This window comes from Enoplosus armatus, chromosome 18 (assembly GCF_043641665.1).
Source record: "Enoplosus armatus isolate fEnoArm2 chromosome 18, fEnoArm2.hap1, whole genome shotgun sequence".
NCBI classification, from domain to species: Eukaryota; Metazoa; Chordata; class Actinopteri; order Centrarchiformes; family Enoplosidae; genus Enoplosus; species Enoplosus armatus.
The window spans coordinates 1,597,921-1,616,125 of record NC_092197.1 but is presented as its reverse complement, the minus strand read 5'-3'; the positions used below and the strand labels follow the sequence as shown (position 1 = coordinate 1,616,125).

Here is an 18,205-nt window from a genome sequence, read left to right as displayed (position 1 = left end):
TAATGACCAAACTCCTGTCTGACGAGTGGCTGACAGCTGGAACAGTGTGTACCAGACTGCTGTCTGCGACCTTCTGCGACTGCTTTCCTTTCCAGAACTTTCCTGCCAGAGTAAAACAGCTCATTTCACTCAGCTGACTGTTCGGGGGCAGGAGAGGGTGAGGATGGAGGTTCGCTGACGTAGCTTCAAGTCCAGAACGCGAGAAGCAAAATCTTGTAAATGGACTCTGTTTGAGGGCCACGGAGAGAAAGCAGAGGAGCTGGTAGAATTGACCCTTCGCTAAGCCCCGCCCTCCTTAGTTACTGTTGCTATGCTGTTAATCTTTGCATCCTAGAACGCCACATGTGACGTCGTCAACGGCAACATTCGCAGGCTTAACAAGTAATTTTTGAAACAGTAGATTCATGATTTCAGACAGAAGTTAACAAACGCAGCTAGTTGCAACTGTCGCCGGCTCTAGCTAAAGGAAGCGAGTTAACTAAGTGAGATGGAAGACGAGTCTTCACTGGGGTTAGAACGACATACATGATATCTAAAAGACTGAGGCTAAAGCTAACAGGGTCTAGGTTAAAAAAAAAAAAAAAAAAAGTACAGCATTGAGAAGAAACAACATTGTTCCTGTGCTGCATTTGCATATTGCATTATAGCACAGTGATAAGAAAAAACATGTAAGGACAAATACTGTATATAAAGTATGATACAGAAAAGGATAATGTTATTTTATTCGAATATAATCCTGTTTAGATGCTTACTAGAGAACGAATATAGAAGGACGAACAACACAGAGGTCGTTTTCTTTTTATTGTTCACACTTTGAAATCACTTTCACAAGAGGAAAGACGTTTAGGATGAGGAATAAATGAGAATAATATGAACTATTCACGTTTATACCATTGTGACACTTTTGACCCTCCTGTGTGTTATTTTCACCCGATTATACGGAAGTCGTTCCACATTTACAAACATGCCTGACAATAAAAATGTGTTTCTGTCTGTAACGTTTATGGAAGGTGTTACTACGGTGGACAGTAAGCTAGTTAGCCAGGCATGCTAACATTCGAGGTTTACCTTGAAGCAGATGAACACACTCTCTGTAGAGCTGTGTCCCCTTACGGACCAGTTGCTGCGCTGCTTTCGGACGGTTGCTGTTCGGGGGGGGGGGGGGGGGGGGGGGGGTTTAGCGAGAGGTTAATTGTGAGCTCTGACTGATAAGTGGATGTGGAAGACGTGGGAGCAGTGAGACGAAGATGAAGAAGAGAACTCTTTAACAGAATCAAACAAAGAACTCACGAACCTGAAAGAATGTTCTGAACAGTTTTATATGTGACTTTGCAAAGTGTAAATTATATCATTATGATAGTGAACACTGTTGATAAGAGACTGACTGGTGCTTGACTCAATACAATGGAGGAAAATGAGGCTGCTTAACATTAGTGTGTTATATAACTGGTGACGTTTTCATTACAAACCACGGAACAAGTCATGGAGATGCTATAATCAGCATTTAGAGGCTTGAATGGATTCTCAGTGGCTGAGTTCTAAATACAATAAAGTCTTTGAGAGATGAAGTTATTATTGACGCCACTCAGCCTTACTTTCTTCTGAATGAGATGAAACTTGGTAGGAATTTAGCACAACACTGAGGACTCGGCATGTTTTGTAGCAGTTATCAGCCGCAACACCGCGCTATGAATTCAAAAGGGACAGGAGTTACCAAGACATTAAAGTGTCCAGTGGTGTCCCCAAAATCTCCTCCCAGCTCATTCTTGATGAGCAAAACAACAAAAAGACGTCACGTTTCAAAGTTCACGTTCCCTTTTTCAGATTTCTTCTGTAAAAAAATCTTTTTTTTTTAGCATATTTGAGCTTTTTTATCTTCCATTTCAGAAGTTTAGAGTTTTTTTTACTTGACATTTTCTAATTGACATGTAATATTCAAAATGTCCTTCCAACGACCAGTTTCCATTTTCAGTTTCCTCTTAATATCTTTCTTAGTAGTGGAGTTTAATCACGTTTAATTTTATTTTTGGTTAAAATTGTCTTCCATAATGTGGGACACTATCAGGGAGTGTATCTTTAACTAATGTAACAGTCAATGAGTTTTGAGCGTTTTCTTCTTTGCTGAATTCTCTGTCAACGTTGTCAGTTCATTGTGGTGAGTTCATGCCATTAAAACAAGTGTGAAAAATGTAGTGAGGCTCCGTTTAATAATATGGGGGAGTCGAAACTCCACAAAGACACGAAACACATATTTTTAGATTCGGTGTGACTTACACTTCCCGAGGAAATCATTGTCTCTGATATCTGCGAATAAACGTCCATGAATCTGCTTAGAAATCATAGAAAAAAATGTGCTCACTTCTAACTGCAGAACTTGCCTGAGAATCATCATGTTTTTAAGTTTTCTTCACCATCAAAGTGATCCAGTGACAGCTGTCTGTGTGTTCACGTGTGCACTGCAAACAGGAACTGCTGACAGCTGATTCAGCATACTTTTGATGGTGTCACTTTGCCAAAATCTAAACAAATATAGGCTTCAGCTGTAGCCCACAGCGACATACTTCTTGTTTACATTCCCACAAAGCCCCCAAATTATGCGAGCTGTAGTTCCAAAATTTAGAGCCTGATTATCCCCCAAACCTGAGTAAGATAAAGATTATTATTAAATCATAATAGGAGTTCCATTACTATTGACTATCGATGTTCTGCTATCAATATTTTTAAGTCTCAGAGTGTCTCTATCCATTCATATACAGATATTTGTGCTGCATTGAAAACCTGGGGGTGTAGCTGACTCAATTTTGTCTTTCGGGGGCCCACGGTGTCAGATTTTAAAAGCCAGCAGTATAAATATATATGTGAGCTGCGGTGAGTGGTTTTACTTTAGGACAGTGTGTGTCCTCGGAGTCATGGCTGCCTTTAATGGACATCAAAGACTCCCCCATCAGCCAGGACCTCCGGTGCCCCCCTCCACCACAGCTGACTGCCTGCAACATACGGGCGAAGTGACTTCTCCAGCTGTGTGAGACAATGACGGAGGTCTCCCGAGGGCAACCACAGCAGATGGACGCCCGGCTTGACATAAGGCTGTCTGGGCTTTACAGGGTGATGATGGGATGAAAGAGCTCCGTTCCAGGTAACAGATTTATAAATGAACCATTCTCAAAGACAAGTATTATCACAGACTCTGTATCTAAATAACCCTGAACACAAGGTCCACTTTACCTGGAGTTTTAAATGGCATCTGACAGCTTCCATGCGTGGATATGGTTCAGCTGAACTGTATTACAGCTTCAAGATGATGCAAAAACTTTTATTCATTTAGTGTCTTTGGTGCCTGAAACGCTGATCTGCAGCCTGAAGGCCTGTTGATCTTTGTGTTATATGTTGTTGCTGAAACTCTTGGAGCTCCAGATGTGTTGATAGATTGTCAGATACGCTTCAGGTGATTGTTTATTATTAAAGCTCAGGTGACAGCGAGGGACTGGAGCCGGATTTAAGTATCGATCTTTACTTCAGCGTTGAGTTCAGCGTTGGATTTCACCCCTGCAACACTAAATGTATTGCATGTGACGTGGGCTGCACTGTACTTATAGAACTGGAGTTACATTCAGGTAACTTCTCCTTCACCTGTCTCATATATCCAAGTCAAAAGTTACTAACTGAAAATTGTGAGATTAAAAATCTCACAATGAAAAATGAAATGGGCTTCCACAGACTGCGGATCCAGGATGTGAATCTATAATTTCTATCTCTCGCTCCATTCAGCAGAGGTGTTTCTCAGCTCTGTCAAACTGTTTAGTCAGCAGCTGTGGAGCTGAGGATAGAAATCAGTCTGCTGAGCAGCCCAGCGAGGGCCGACGTGGGGCCAGATTTGAAATTTGCAGGCGACAAACTGGCCCCGGCTCGCTGCGGAGACGTGATGTCGACGGAGGAGGAAGGCTGGAGAGAAAACTTCTCTCTGCTCAGACAGAAGAGTCAGAGAGGAGGAGAGAGACGTCACAGCTGGATCAGGACAGATGTTTGGCCACAGTGGCTGAGTTAGCCCAGTGGCAACGACAGAGAGCCTTACAGGAGCCGGTGGAGCAGTCGTCTGATGGCGTTAAAGGATCGCTCCGTACTGAAAGAGTCCTCAGTCCTCCTGTTCGTTCTGGCTTCGACGGCATCACTGCGAGCGTAGATAGTTTCCTGATGCACGTGTACACATTCACCACGACACGCTCGTAAATATTAGGAAAGACGAAATACATTCGGATCAAGGCCTCAGGCTGATTTCCCACGAGGGGGGACGGATGCACGGGGGTCCTGACCCGCAGTGACCCCCCCGTTCATCTCCGCTGCTCTTATCCCTCTAAACCTCAATTAGAGAAGCTTACTGTGGCGGCAGGTTCTCTTGTGAGGACGTCCTGCAGCAGACTGAGGCCGACGGGCCTCCCAGAGAACCAGGACTCTGATGAGAACCAGGACTCTGATGAGAACCAGGACTCTGATGAGGAGGGGCACTCAGAGAGACGAGGTGTTTTATTTCAAGCTTCAGTTTGTGTGTTGAAGATGAGGAACGCAGAAGCCCTGTAATTTAACATGACAAGTACACGGAGATAAGGTTTTTACCATCAGCTGTTCCCTGGGGGGGCGGAGGGGGGGGGGGGGGGTTAGAGCAGCTGGCACAATGCAGCAGATAATTCGACACTGTACATCAGCTCCCCTGGAAAACACAGCAGCTCAGACCTGCAGAGGGATCTCTGGGCTTTGGCTCACTTTGCATTCATCAGCATGAGTTTGATTTATAAAAAGAATAAACAGACGATCAGACGACATTTAACCAGGAGACGCAGTTCAGAGGAGGCGCAGCAGAGAGGCCGAACGGTACAACGGGAAGCATCGCTGTCTCCCCCTGTCCCCCGTTTCCTTGGTTACCTGTGATGGCACACTCACACACACACACACACACACACACACACACACACACACACACACACACACACAGAGTTGCTATTTGTGAAACTCACACACACATGAAGTGGCATGAAATGTGGTGCACCATTTTTGTGAGAGCAGCTATGAATACCTGACACACACACACACACACACACACACACACACACACACACACACCATACTGTATATCTGCTTCAGTGAGCTGAGGGAACCATCGGCTTCTCTAAAAGATAATTAACCGACGATGTTTGAAAACCCAGAGGGTTTTTTAAGAACACTCCTGCTGTTCTGTCAGTATTTTCAGAATCTCCAAAGACTCTTCAAACCATCTGGATGAAAAGATGTTCAGCCGGCTGCACGAAAACAAAGACTTTGAACCCATTTCTCAGGTTGGGACTCTGTTTCCTGTCCAGGTAAATAAACAGATATCGGCATCTGAAGGCAGAATCTGCAGACGGGGGACTTTGGTATCAGAAGAGTTCTGGTTTCTGTTTGCCGTCCATTTGTAGTCCGGGGAGTATTGACCAATCACGTTTGAGCGGGCTGAGAGCAAAAGAGGCGGAACACATTGCTGAATCTCTCAAATCGGCCATCATCCGTCTCAGAACTCTAGAGATGAGCTTTTTATGAGCTTTTTATTTTTATTTATCTGCATTCAAACCGTCGTCAGATGACATCTTTGTTTTCACAACTTCATCCAGATCTGCTCTGTCATTATAGATCCAGCTGCCCCCTCCCGACCTGCAGTGACCTCTTTCCCGTCGTTCCCCTCACCTGACCGTCCCGCCCACCTACTCACCTGCTTCCCATTTCCCTAATCAGCCCGACACTATATATATATATCTACACACCAGCCTTTGTGTCGAGCTTCTGGGTTCAAACCTGCCGTGTGTCCCCCCCCGTGTGTCCCCCCCCGTGTGTCCCCCCCGTGTGTCCCCCTCCGTGTGTCCCCCTCCGTGTGTCCCCCGCATCCATGATATACATACACAAAGACAGGAACAAAGAAGCAGGCTGCTCGCGTTCTTCCTGATCTGGAATCAAGAATATCACACGAGCACCGATAAGACAAAACAACAGTGTGAACTTTACAGTATTTGCAGTTACATTAGGCTTCCATTAACACCGAGTGTGTTACAGACAGACTCCATTATGCTCCTGTGATAATGAGTAATCATGCTGTATACACTCCAACGCAAACACACACACACACACACACCAGGATATAAATACAAAGGCACTGCAACTGAACTAATGAACCACTTAACTGCAGCCACTGAGCCTGTTTAAAAGTCTCTGAACTGTAAATGTGAGTCTCAGCCATCAGAGTCATTGAACGTTAAAGGACCGTCAGTGATTTTACATGCAGACAATCTGAAACAGAACATAACAACATGTTTTCTTGTTGTACTGATGGAGGAAAGAACAATTAGCTGTCAGTGCCGTGGAAATGTACATTATGCTGAATTTACTATGTGAGAGTCGTTGGTCACTCGAGCCGATTAGCAGCTTTTCTATGAGTTATGTATTTACACGTAATAAAGCAGAATGATCCTTTAAGCTTTGTTTTCATGTTCTATAATGAAGCCTGAACTCCTCCAGACTGACGGAGCCAGTTTGTGCATCAAATGAACTTATTGACGCTGATGTTCTGTGTTGATTTACTCCCAGAACACTCGTCTTCAGCTTCCTCATCCTCTCTTACTGGAGACTAAAAGTCTCAAAGAGACTCTTGGCTCAGCTAAAGACAACCTTTACGTGTCAGGAGGACAGGGTTCCCACAGAGCTGCTGCTGGATCTCAAAGGTAAAAATAAGAGAGCATAGTTGATGTGTGTCATTGTGCCAAACCACATCTCCAGGATCAGTTCAGCAGACTGCTAAATAATGACAGAGAAGACTGATTAAATAAACGACTTCCTCGGCGTCGTCTCTCCCACCTGCTGACTTCCTGCTCTGATCTTCACCTCAGCCGTCCTCCCCTGCTGCCCCCAGCCGTCTCTCAGGGATGCTGATATTTATCTGATACCTGATGCATAATTCATGGGGCTGTTTTCCATAAAATAACTGGGGGAAAATGTGCCAACTTAATATTTTATCAGGAAAGGAACAGCAAACAAACTGCAGTGTCAAAACTCTGACAACACATTCTATCTTAAAGCAGAAATACTGGATCCAAAGTGTCTCCCTGCGTCGCTTTCTACAAGTTACAACCTCTGGACACGAGGCGGCGACACACCAGGAGACAAGCTCCGTCGATGAAGGACCGGTCCCATCGTTTCCATCCTCCGAATATTCGTTCTGTTTCCGGTTCACTTCTGCTGAACGGACAAATCCAAGTTTCCTGTTTCGCTGCAATGTGGAAATAAAAAGGTTTCACGCACCTGCAGCATGTCTGTCACACCTTCCACAGTCTGAGCCAGGAGTCATAAACAGTTTAAGAAATTCATAGAGTTGGAATCCACCATTCTCTCCAAAGTACACACCAACACATCCATCCAAGACAGTATTACAGATATAAATATACAGAATCCTTCTGAATGGGGGACAGGATCTCAGCGTCTGTGATAATAACTTTCCCTGCAGCAGCGGCTCCAACCTACGTCCTATACGGCGTACAGTCCGAGAAAAAACAGTACACAGTATACAGTACGTATAGTATCACTCACAGAGGTAGGGAACACGGAGTTCATTGCGGCTCTGCATGACATGGAGATGTAGAAATCACAGGCTCAGAGGATTAATGGAGTTCTTACTGTCAAACTGATCCTGGATTAGTTCTGCAGAGTGTCAAACAAAAAAGGCAGTTAGGAGCTCACATGAGGAAGATCCGCTTATTCTGTATTTTTGTTCAGTCATTTATGGTCTCATGGCGTCTCACGTCCCTCAGATCTGAACTACCATTCATGTATGGTGTCAAATTAAGCTCAGAGGACACAACGAAGTTGTAAAAGTCTGTGAACGTGGCGCCCGAATCTATGATGGTGAACCGCAAAACCACACAGACATAAATAAATAACCGAGAAACACAACAGATTTTCTCTGGTACATGTTTCCTACATGTACGCATGTTTACAAGCAAACAGGGACAATGAAGTGAAAAAATGGGGTGGACAAAATAATAGAAACACCTTGTTTTGTTGACCTTCACACTCTGAGGAGGTTCAGTCTCTCCGGCCCTCTAAGATCAGAAGGTCCCTCTTCACGACGGAGACTGTGACGGAGGTATGTGAACATTTATATTCAACTAAAGAGAAGTGAGACTGATTGAGTTCTTTTTGACCATCAACAGTCAAACAGAAGCTCAAGCTCCGTCCCCCAAAATGACCAAACAATGTGGATTCAAGGACTGCTGTTAGACTGACATCTGCTGGAGAACAAGCATACTGCAGGACTGTCATGTGCACAGCTGGATGTGACTACTTCCTGAACACAAACCATCACCTGGACAACAGAGCTGAATCCTTTATATTTATTATGGTTTTAGTTTTGCAGTATTGTTGTGTACAGATTTTACACACTATAATGTCTCATAATCAGTTATAGTAAATACACTTTTATTAATAATTAAATGTCAGTTTCAAGTTCAAACTGTTTATCACTTTCAGAATTTATAATCATGAGTTCAGTTGACAAAATGTCCAGTTGATCGTTAACTCATCAAATTAAGTTATTCAGAAACCTCATTAGTACACACTTCCCAGCATGCATTGGGTGCTGCTGTTAGAAATACTGTTGAATAAGTGTTGAAAAATATTGTCTATGAAGGATCAAATTTAATACGATAAATAATAAAACTGGAGAAAACAAATGTCAGTTACTTTAATTTAGAGTGAATTAAAGTTTGATGAATCAAATGGAAAAATAATTCTACACTTAATAATCTGTTTTGTTGTTACTTTTGTTTGTTTGTTTGGCTGTGGTGTTTTTGAGAGTGAAAGTTATCCGTACAGCTGAAACCTTCTCACACACATCAGTGTCTGAATCATCAGCTCCACCACAACAAAGCACCATTGAGAAGAGTGAAAAAACATTTTGTCAACTGAAAAATGACTTTTTCCAAATAAATCTGCAAAAAGAATTTCTCTCTGTCATTACGGGTTAATAATGTGTAGAATTAATTGCCAAAAAGGAAATTGAATCAGTTAAAAATTGAATTTATAACTCAATAAAGTGTGTGGAAGCAAAGAGGTTTGAATACTTCTTCAGTATTTTCCAAAGTATTCTGTATTTGTGTTTCTCACCGTCCTGAAAATCTACAAGCAGCTGATAGATCAATGACGAGACCTCCGAGCAGCAGCCATTAACTTATTTATTATATTGAATTTACGAAAAGTAAAAGCAAACACTTGAATAAACAGTATTGTACATTTTTAGTCAGTTATCTTGTGGTTTTTGTGGTGGTGCTTTTTGACTCCACTGTACACAAGGCTGATGACATTTCACAACCTTTGTTCTTTTTGTAATCTTGTTTTAAAAACACGCAGAAGCAGACGACGTGGACGCTCCGGCGCAGACGCACTGGAGTAAGGCGGACACAGGAGGGGGCACGACCCCTTCACTGCCACTGAGATGCAGGGAAATCATAAGACCCAGACTTCTACTAGTACATAGAGGGGGGGGGGGGGCTAATATTAAAACTAATGCTATCTTCTCTGTGGCCCCTCAGGCTCCAGAGTCCGGCTTCATGTCTCTGTGATTGTGGAGATCTTTAACTGTACACGATTAACTGACATGCATCTGAGTAAAGAGCTTCAAACAGACAGGAGGGGAAACTGTGACTGCTGTCTTCTATCATACCAGCTGAATGTTACACTTAAAACAAAAGCATTTAAACCCCTTATTCATTGTAACTTTGAACTTGTAGTTTCAAGAAACTCCAGAAAAACAAAAACATATGGGGGGGGGGGGGGGGGGGGGGGGGGGCAACAGGAGCCTCCTGAAGCTTTCTAAATATACTTCAGTGTTACAGAAATCATTTCAAACACTCGTCTGTGAGTTACAGCAAACTCTGCATTAGCAGCTGTGGCTAACTTCCTATGAAAAGCAGCTAACCAAACTAGCTTTAGTGTGCAGACACGCTGGGAAAGTCAAAGCAAACGACTCCAGCTGATGCAATTAAGTGATTAATCAACTAATCGATTGACAGAAAATGAACCTGCATCAATTGTTTCAGTCCAAACTTTGTCTTTATCACATGTGACAGTAAATTCAATTTGTCTGGTCGTATTAAACAAAGACTGAGACGTCATTTCATAGACAAATGAATGGAGAAAAGAATGGACAGATACATTTTGTACTATCTCTTTAACTTTGTGCATGTTACTACTGCAGGCGAGTCGTTCCACTGGACTACTTCCTGCGTTTACTTCGATATGAAATCAGAGTTGCGTGTTTGATTTCTGTAAACTGTGAGTTTATTTGGAAACTTTCAGAGCTCGTGCTGCAGTCAGAATTATAACAAGAAGACCACCGTATATCGAAGTGAACAAGTGAGCGTCTCGGCCGCTGTAAACGTGGAACCCAATGATTTAAATAACAAAATCAAGGCATTTTTCTACACTTTGTTTTAATCCCGTCAGCTGAGACAAAACGCCGACTAAATGACCGCACTGAACATTTTCCTCTTCAACACAAACACGTGATGTTCATGTAGAAACATTTCATTGGTAATAATGACAGAAAAGAGAAGAAGAGGCGACTTCAGGTCAGTCGGACGACGAATGCGTTAACTTTAAGCTCCCGGGTGGAAACTGTGCAGCTGAGGCCAGATATATAATACAGTGGTTATCTTTACCTGCTCACTGACACTGTATACTTGTATAGTACTTCAGACCTTTGTTCTGTACCAGCTAATCAGTCAGAAACAGAAGAAAAGTCTACAAAATGGACATCAAATAAAAACCTAAGTCTTCGGTTTGGAATGGAAATTTCAACAGTAGCAAAAAAAACAAAAAAACATTCATGTTTATTGACATTTCATGATATTCTACACCTCGCAGGGCTTCGTAGGCAAGAGAGCAATACCAATACTTCAATGTGGACTAAATTATAGTGGAGCATGGCCTGTAGTAAGAGTCCACAGTGCTAATCCTCTCAGATACCCTGACGGCCCTCTGAACGTGAATGTTTGGGATGTTTGGGAGGGGGGGGGGGTGCTCTCACCGTCACCCTACAGCAGGAGGAACGGGGGGGAAAAGGAGGCGAATGAAAAAGGAAGTAAATATGGAAACCAACACACATAAAGGTGTGTGTTTCTGCGGGTGGGGGTGAAGCAGGAGGCTGACAGTGGTTTAGAAGCGGTCGGGCTGATAAAGGATGATGCAGAGGTACCCGGAGATGACAGGTGCAGGAGTACAGCACTCTCCGACAGTATGAGGGAGGGGGGGGGGGCTTTGAGGGCAGTTCTGGGGGCAACCGCAAGGCGCCCGCCCCAACTAGAAGGTCTTCCTGTGGATGGCACGTGCTCTGTCTTCTTCATATTCCCGCTTCGACACCCACATCTTCTTAAAGGTGTCCAGTGATGCCAGGATGGAGCCGCTGTCGGGGGGAGAGGACGGTCACATTACAGATGTTATCAAGTGTCACAGGACTGATCCTCAAACACAGGTCAGGACTGAACTCTCAAAACTGATTCTTACCCAATCCATGTGGAGTAGAGCCTCTCCTGGGGAGCAGAAATCTGGACCAGAGAAATACAAAGCACAGGTTTCACATTCGAAATAACTGCAGAGTGTTAAAGCCTCGCGCTGTGCCTTCTGTCACATGTCATCTTTAGACGTGGTCACGTGACACGAGCTTTCACACTGTAGTTAAGACAGGAAGTTAAAGTTAGCTGAGACGCAGCTGTTGTTTGTAGATGTAGCCTCTCTCGTTACATGAATCACAGTTTCATTAGTTAAATAAACTGCGTTGTTGTTGTTGCTGTATTTGTATATTTATATGGAAACAGCTGTGAACAGCAGCCATTACTCAGTGACAGACATAGAACCAGCACAGACCAGCTCCACGAACAATAAAAACATGACCTGGACCCACCTTGATCTTCACGTCTTTGGGTGCGAGCTTCTTGACTTCAGTTAGTAGTCTTTCCCCAAAGCCTGACAGAAGAGAGATTCAGGAAGTGAGCCTTTATATCGGTGAGAGACGGAATACACTGCAGCAACTTAGCTACAATGCTAATAATGCTAACAGTAGATCGCTACGTTTCAGAGACTCAAACTCAAACCTGTGAGCTGCTGATATTTTGTGTGGTGTGAGTTCAGCGACGAGAGGCTGCAGCTCGATCGCTCAAGCACTTTCTGGCCTTAAACTGAAATTATATTCTCCGCGTGCACGTACATGAGGTTCAGACAGATTTTGTACATTTTGTCATCTTCTCACATCCACCAGGTCTGCACAGACATCTGTGTGTCGCCTCACATCTGTGACCACATGTGGAGAGGCTGATGAAGTGTGTTTGAACCGTCTGCCCTGCTGTCCTCAAGCATTCACAGTTTCATCACTTAACACCAACCTTTGATCAGTGTGGAGCCCCCACACAACACTATGGTGGAGAACAGCGTGCGTCGCAGGTCCATGTCAGACTTCTGGATAGCATAAGCCAGGACCTCGTGGATCCCCGAGCTTTCATCTCCTATCAGGTCGGGTCTGAACAGCAGCTCTGGAGCGCGGAACCGGGCCGGACCAATCTGAAAAGGAGGTCACATTTCAGGGTCTGTGGTCAGGATGGGGGGGGGGGGGGGGGGGGGGGGGGGGTTCCCCACAGAGGAATATTTGGAAATATTCAAACGTCTTTCCTGTTGGACTCACGTTTAAAGTGCTTCCATCAGGGAGTACATACTGAGCCTTCTCTGTTTCTAAAGTCTCGTCCTTTTGCGGGTTGAGAGAAAGATAACAGGCTCTCTGCAAAGTCAAAAACACGCGATTAGACAAAGTAAATGAGTTCATCTCCTCTGAAACCACTTCACAACGACCACCTTACCTCTTTGACGGTGCGAACGACCTCGAACTCTGCGGAGGTGTTGAAGTTGTAGCCTTCCTTGCGCAGCAGCAGACGGAGGTACCGAGAGACGTCTCTTCCAGCAATGTCCACGCGCATGATGGAGTGTGGGATGGCGAAGCCCTCGTAGATGGGCACGACGTGGGTCACCCCGTCCCCCGAGTCCAACACAACACCAGTGGTACGACCTGTGGCGTACCTGCATGGAACAGAGGCCGGTCACGTCCCATTTACACTCGTCATGTCCCTGTAACCATCATCTGTCTGGATGTTTCTGTGATAAAGGTTAAACTGGCCAATCAGTGATGCAGAAGGTCAGAAACAATGTTCAGGTTCACTTCCACTGACACAGGATCACCGGGCACCAGCACAGACGACACGGCCGGACGGATTTATGAAGCGATGCCTTCCATTGGAACTTCAGACGCCGAGTCAGCTCGTCACAACAAAGGTGTCAAACCAGCAACGATTCATCGTCTAGCTTTAGTGCCGTGGCTTCATGTTCTTCTCATCCAACCTGGCTAACTGGGTGGTTTTCTTTTGGGGTACAGTTCTCAGTAAAATGTAGATTTAGTACCAAACTTTCTGTGACGGCAGAGCTGGTGTCTCTGTGGCGTTCCTGTTGTTTTAATGTGTATACGTTTGTTTTTGTAGTGTGGAAAATGTGACTGTCAGGCTGTATGCAACACGTAGCCCCCTCCTCACTCCAGTATGTGACTGTGCCAACACTGTTTTTTTGTACTCAAACCACTAAAAAGCTGCAGATCTTGACATAACTGAGGAGTTGTGGATACTGGGTGAATACTGAAGTACAGAACCATTAAACAGGTCTTTCTCCAGCAAACCAGCACATACACAGACAGAGTAACGTGTACTTACAAGCTGAGGACAGCCTGCATGGAGATGAAGAGAGCAGGAACGTTGAAGGTCTCAAAGAAGACCTCCGCAGCCTTCTCCCTGTTCTTGCTGGGGTTGAGGGGAGCTTCAGTCAGCAGCACAGGATGCTACCAACGATACCAAACACAACAGGATTACTGACTGTTCCAAACACGTGACCCGATTATCACGTGGCAGGAAGAGAGGAGCTCACCTCCTCGGAGAACGTCTGCAGCTGCTCCTTTGAATAAACGTACTGCCAGATCCTCTCCATGTCGTTCCAGTCCTTCACTATCCCGTGCTCCATCGGATACCGAACCGACAACAAGCCCCTGTGCTCCTGATGACCAGAGAGGCGGTTAGAGGGGTGGAGATCAACATTATCAGCAACTAAAATCAACAACTGAAGCTAAAACATGTTGCATTTCTTCACTCTACAGTGTGTAAGGCATTTGATGCTCTGACTGAGAGGTTTCAGTCACAAGCTTCAAAAACTGCACATGAAATCTGTATGTACGCCTGATATACAGACTGCACATGGACATGAGCTAGTAGCTAAATCTGGTCCATCTTAATGTTCTTTGTACAACTAACTGGAGGAAACTAAAGTACAGCAGCTGTTGCTGAGGTGCATCACCAGTTTTATGGCAGAGTGGAAAAAACACTCACATGACATCTCAGCCAGTGTTTGCCCTGAAGGCTCATGGGAGATAAAGTGGAAGGTTTTGTGATCTGATGAAAATGGAGCTTTTAGGATATCACACTGAATGCTTGTATGATTTGATGTGATCAACACAATCGACACACATCATTCCCAGCATGAAGCCTGGTGGCAGCATCATGACGGGCCAGATTCACCTGTTACAGGTACACCCTCCCATCAAGTCCAATGAAACCAGTACTCCTATTCTGGAATATTTTTTAATTAATAACACAACTTAATTTAGGAACATGCACAGTGTGAGCAGCTCTACAAGACTGGGAAATTAGCTAATAATGCTGCCCACCTTAACTGGTATTGTTCTACATTAGTTTTGTGGTGCAAATTCCTGAACAAATTTGCATTAATTAATCAAATTACCAAGTCCAACTGACGTGCAGTCAACCTGAGGCTTTGGATGCTTGCCCACTTTGCCTTGCGAGGGTTAAGTCTCTGCACACATCTCTGTCTGGTGTTTTGCTCAATTCTCAAAGTATTTTCGGGGATTTTATTTCTTTATCACAGATAATCGAGAGACTACAGTGAGGGAGAGAGGAGGAAACAAAGGCCCAGTCTGTGTCTCAACCCCAACGCTAAAGGGCTGCATTAACTACATCCATGAAAAATAACAACAGAAATGAGATGGATGCATCTGTACAGGTTATTATTAAGTCCACATACTGAAATATCAACTCCGAAATGGACACATTTCTTCGATTTGCATGACAAACGTTAAGCTAACAGCTCCTAGCTAACGCAGCTTCTGTGTGGACTGGCGGGACGGACACGTCAGTCACTGCTGATTGGTTCAGACAAAACAAAACAACCCCATAAATCCGCTACCATGAACACAAAGTCTGACTGAAAGTTTTGTATTGTATTATTAATATTGTATTGATTCCTCTTGTTCCCATACAGATGACAATACACTTGAAATTGTTTGCCATGAACATCTTACAGTCTAATGCAGGACAACACAATAGAGAGTACTGGACGAGCTCCAAAGAGTTTTAAATGTGTTACACACCTTCCTGGTAATGCCCCAAGATCAAAACCTCCCGTGCTTTACAGATCAGTTTGATATTATATTTCTGAATGCAAGTACACATTGTGCACTCTGCTGGAGACACATCCTCCAGGCCAGACCTGGAAGGATTCTTTCTGTGTGATTCTGGAGTTCGCTGGCTAAAAATGCCTCCATCTACAGGAAGTGTGTGTGTGTGTGTGTGTGTGTGTGTGTGTGTGTGTGTGTGTGTGTGTGTTACCTCTGCCTTGGGTCCAATGAAGAGGTCTCCCTCCAGAGCTCCTGCCATCACACGCACATGCTTGGGACGCCCCACACTGTAACACACACACGAAGAAATATAGTCAGACAGTAAAAGTAAACGTAAGACAGACAAATATCTGACAGCACAGTAGAGCTGAAACAGTGGGTCATGTGACAGAAAATCAATCCGAAACTTTTTTTGATTGTCAATTTATCATTTGAGTCACTTTTAAATGCCAAACATTTCAGCCTCTTCACTGTGAGTGTTTTCAGCCCTTCTCTGCTTTACATCATTGTAAATGACACATCTTTGGGATTTGGACTGTTAGTCAAACCAAGTAAACAATCTGAGTGTGTCAACTTGTGCTCTGGGAAATTGTATTTTTGACTGATTTCAAGCATTTTATACACAAAGTAATTACAATTAAATATCAGCAGATTAGTTTTATATTGGAAACTATTGGACCCTTGTTATTGGAGTGCTGTAGGAAGAGGTCAAGGAACACTTACTAGTTAGGGAAGCAGTATTTGGGGATCTGGTCACCTGCAAAACCAGCCTTGATAACCCCCGAACCCTAAAGAAACAGAGAAATGCGACATTTAGGCTCAACATCACAGAGTTACGGTTGAACTAAGAGTGCGGTGCTTTAATCTCTAAGCAGTGTGTGTCTGAGAGAGAGAGGGAGGTCATAAGACACAGCCGGAGGCCACCAGCAGTCACACACCAGCAGCTAGTAGAGACACTGTGTCCTAGATCCCTTCTGTCTCAACAGCCACTTTGTCCAGTGCTGTCATGACTAGCAAGGCTGACACAAAATATATAAATATAGATATAAACAGGCGGTGTTGAGCCAAAGCCTGTTTCTGTTGCATTCATTTTGTTTCCCTTTACCCTGACCCCAACCATGGAGAGGGGGGGGGGGCAAACTTATACACAACATTGATGTTTCAGTCCCTGAATTTCAGCTATATTGCTTCTGCAAACGTTCTGAACATACTTTATCACACATTTTGATAGTTTGATGTATGTGTTGACCAAATGTTGACAGTTGAGGTGTTGGTGCTCTACAGTTTCTGCTGTCACAGCTTCTAAAATGTCTAACTCATTCTGTATCACATTTCCGAGTATTACAGGATCATCCGCACATTAACAGAAGGGCACCACACCTGTCAACATAGAGTCTGTAACGATGCAGTGGCGATATAGAAATAATCATATTCGGCTGACAGAATCTGATATAACACCGGCAGGCAAAGACGTCCACTTTGTAGCATCAGCGGCGGGCTGTTTGTATTCTTTTAACTGCAAAGCTAACATCCGTGTGCTCAAAGCAAAGCTACTGCTACTACGTTACTGTTTGTGCTACATATTAAGACTCAAATTATCCAATGGCTCAGGACGACTCTTAGCTACATCCCTGCTGACAGCTCAGCCCGCTATGCTAGCTATTTAGCATTACGGACACAGCGAAGATCTGTAATGATCCAGCTACAGTACCACGGACAGCTAACATTTAGGATCTGGCAAACCGAAGCTTAGCTAGCCGGTTAGTGCTGTAAGCTAGCTAACTGTTACAGGTTTAGCTAGCGCTTGCTTGTGGCTGGATAAATCAAGGGATGCTACATATACTAGCAACTGGAGCAATGCTAACAGCGTTTAACGTGCACCACTGTAAAGCAATGATGGTAACTAGTGCATATTTAATGAGGGTAGCCGAGGTCGACCACCTATATGTGTTAGCTATAACACAATAGTTATCTAAGCTAACAGTTAGCCAACGTTCTCAGACAGCGGCCTCGGTTTGGGTGTGGATGAATGACATCATCATACTTACATTATCAATCACAACAGGCTGGTTAGCTAAAATGTCATAGGATTCCATGACGGACTGGGTATTTGAGATATGTTTCTATCGATCCGTATGTGTATTCCTCCCGGTTTAGTGTTTTAATCATGTAAAAGATAACGCCCTGTCACTCTGCACTCTGCCGTCTCGACGCCGCCGCTCCTCTGTGCTGCTGCTGCTGAGGGTCGGACCGCCTCCCTACCACAATAACATCACCGCGGCGTCGGGTTGACTGACAGGAGAACCAGCCAATCGTGAAGACTAGTACCTTGACTGACAGGCGGGATAACCAATCATAGTGTTTAACCCAATATCCATGCGTTTCATTGCTGTCAAAGAGCAAGAGCAGCATATTTGTCAAACCTGTGGAAACCACAGCATCTCTTTGTGAGAATACTGCCCAGTTAATCTTTACTGGTTTAGTCTGATCTATTGGGTCAGATGCAGCAAATAACGGTTGCTCAGTCTTTATAAAGGGTTAATAAGTTGTAATACTTTATAAATAATTTTCTAAAGCTTTGGAGATCAGGTATGAGGTCAGCCTTTAATAAAAAATACATTTTGGATTGCCAGGAAAAAT

The 18,205-nt window shown here is 44.1% G+C and overlaps 1 protein-coding gene across 1 annotated transcript; it reads right to left on the bottom strand.

The window, feature by feature from the left end:
• Positions 1-10,327: 10,327 nt before the first annotated feature.
• On the bottom strand, positions 10,328-17,776 carry actr1b (actin related protein 1B). The gene is made up of 11 exons (XM_070924216.1): positions 17,614-17,776; positions 16,289-16,353; positions 15,777-15,852; positions 14,026-14,151; positions 13,815-13,939; positions 12,918-13,134; positions 12,746-12,838; positions 12,450-12,624; positions 11,972-12,033; positions 11,575-11,615; positions 10,328-11,473 (listed from the first exon to the last, which is right to left on the bottom strand). The coding sequence occupies exons 1-11, from the start codon at positions 17,659-17,661 to the stop codon at positions 11,371-11,373; spliced, it is 1,131 nt and encodes a 376-aa protein (XP_070780317.1). The 5' UTR covers positions 17,662-17,776; the 3' UTR covers positions 10,328-11,370.
• Positions 17,777-18,205: the final 429 nt, after the last annotated feature.

What these genes read in the sequence shown, in the direction of transcription:
- actr1b (XM_070924216.1), bottom strand. Translation starts at nt 17,661, where the DNA reads ATGGAATCCTATGACATTTTAGCTAACCAGCCTGTTGTGATTGATAAT. An exon ending in CTGATGGAAGCACTTTAAAC is followed by an intron (nt 12,625 to 12,745) that starts GTGAGTCCAACA and finishes CCTCCTTTTCAG; the next exon opens with ATTGGTCCGGCCCGGTTCCG. An exon ending in CCAAAGACGTGAAGATCAAG is followed by an intron (nt 11,616 to 11,971) that starts GTGGGTCCAGGT and finishes TCTCTGGTCCAG; the next exon opens with ATTTCTGCTCCCCAGGAGAG.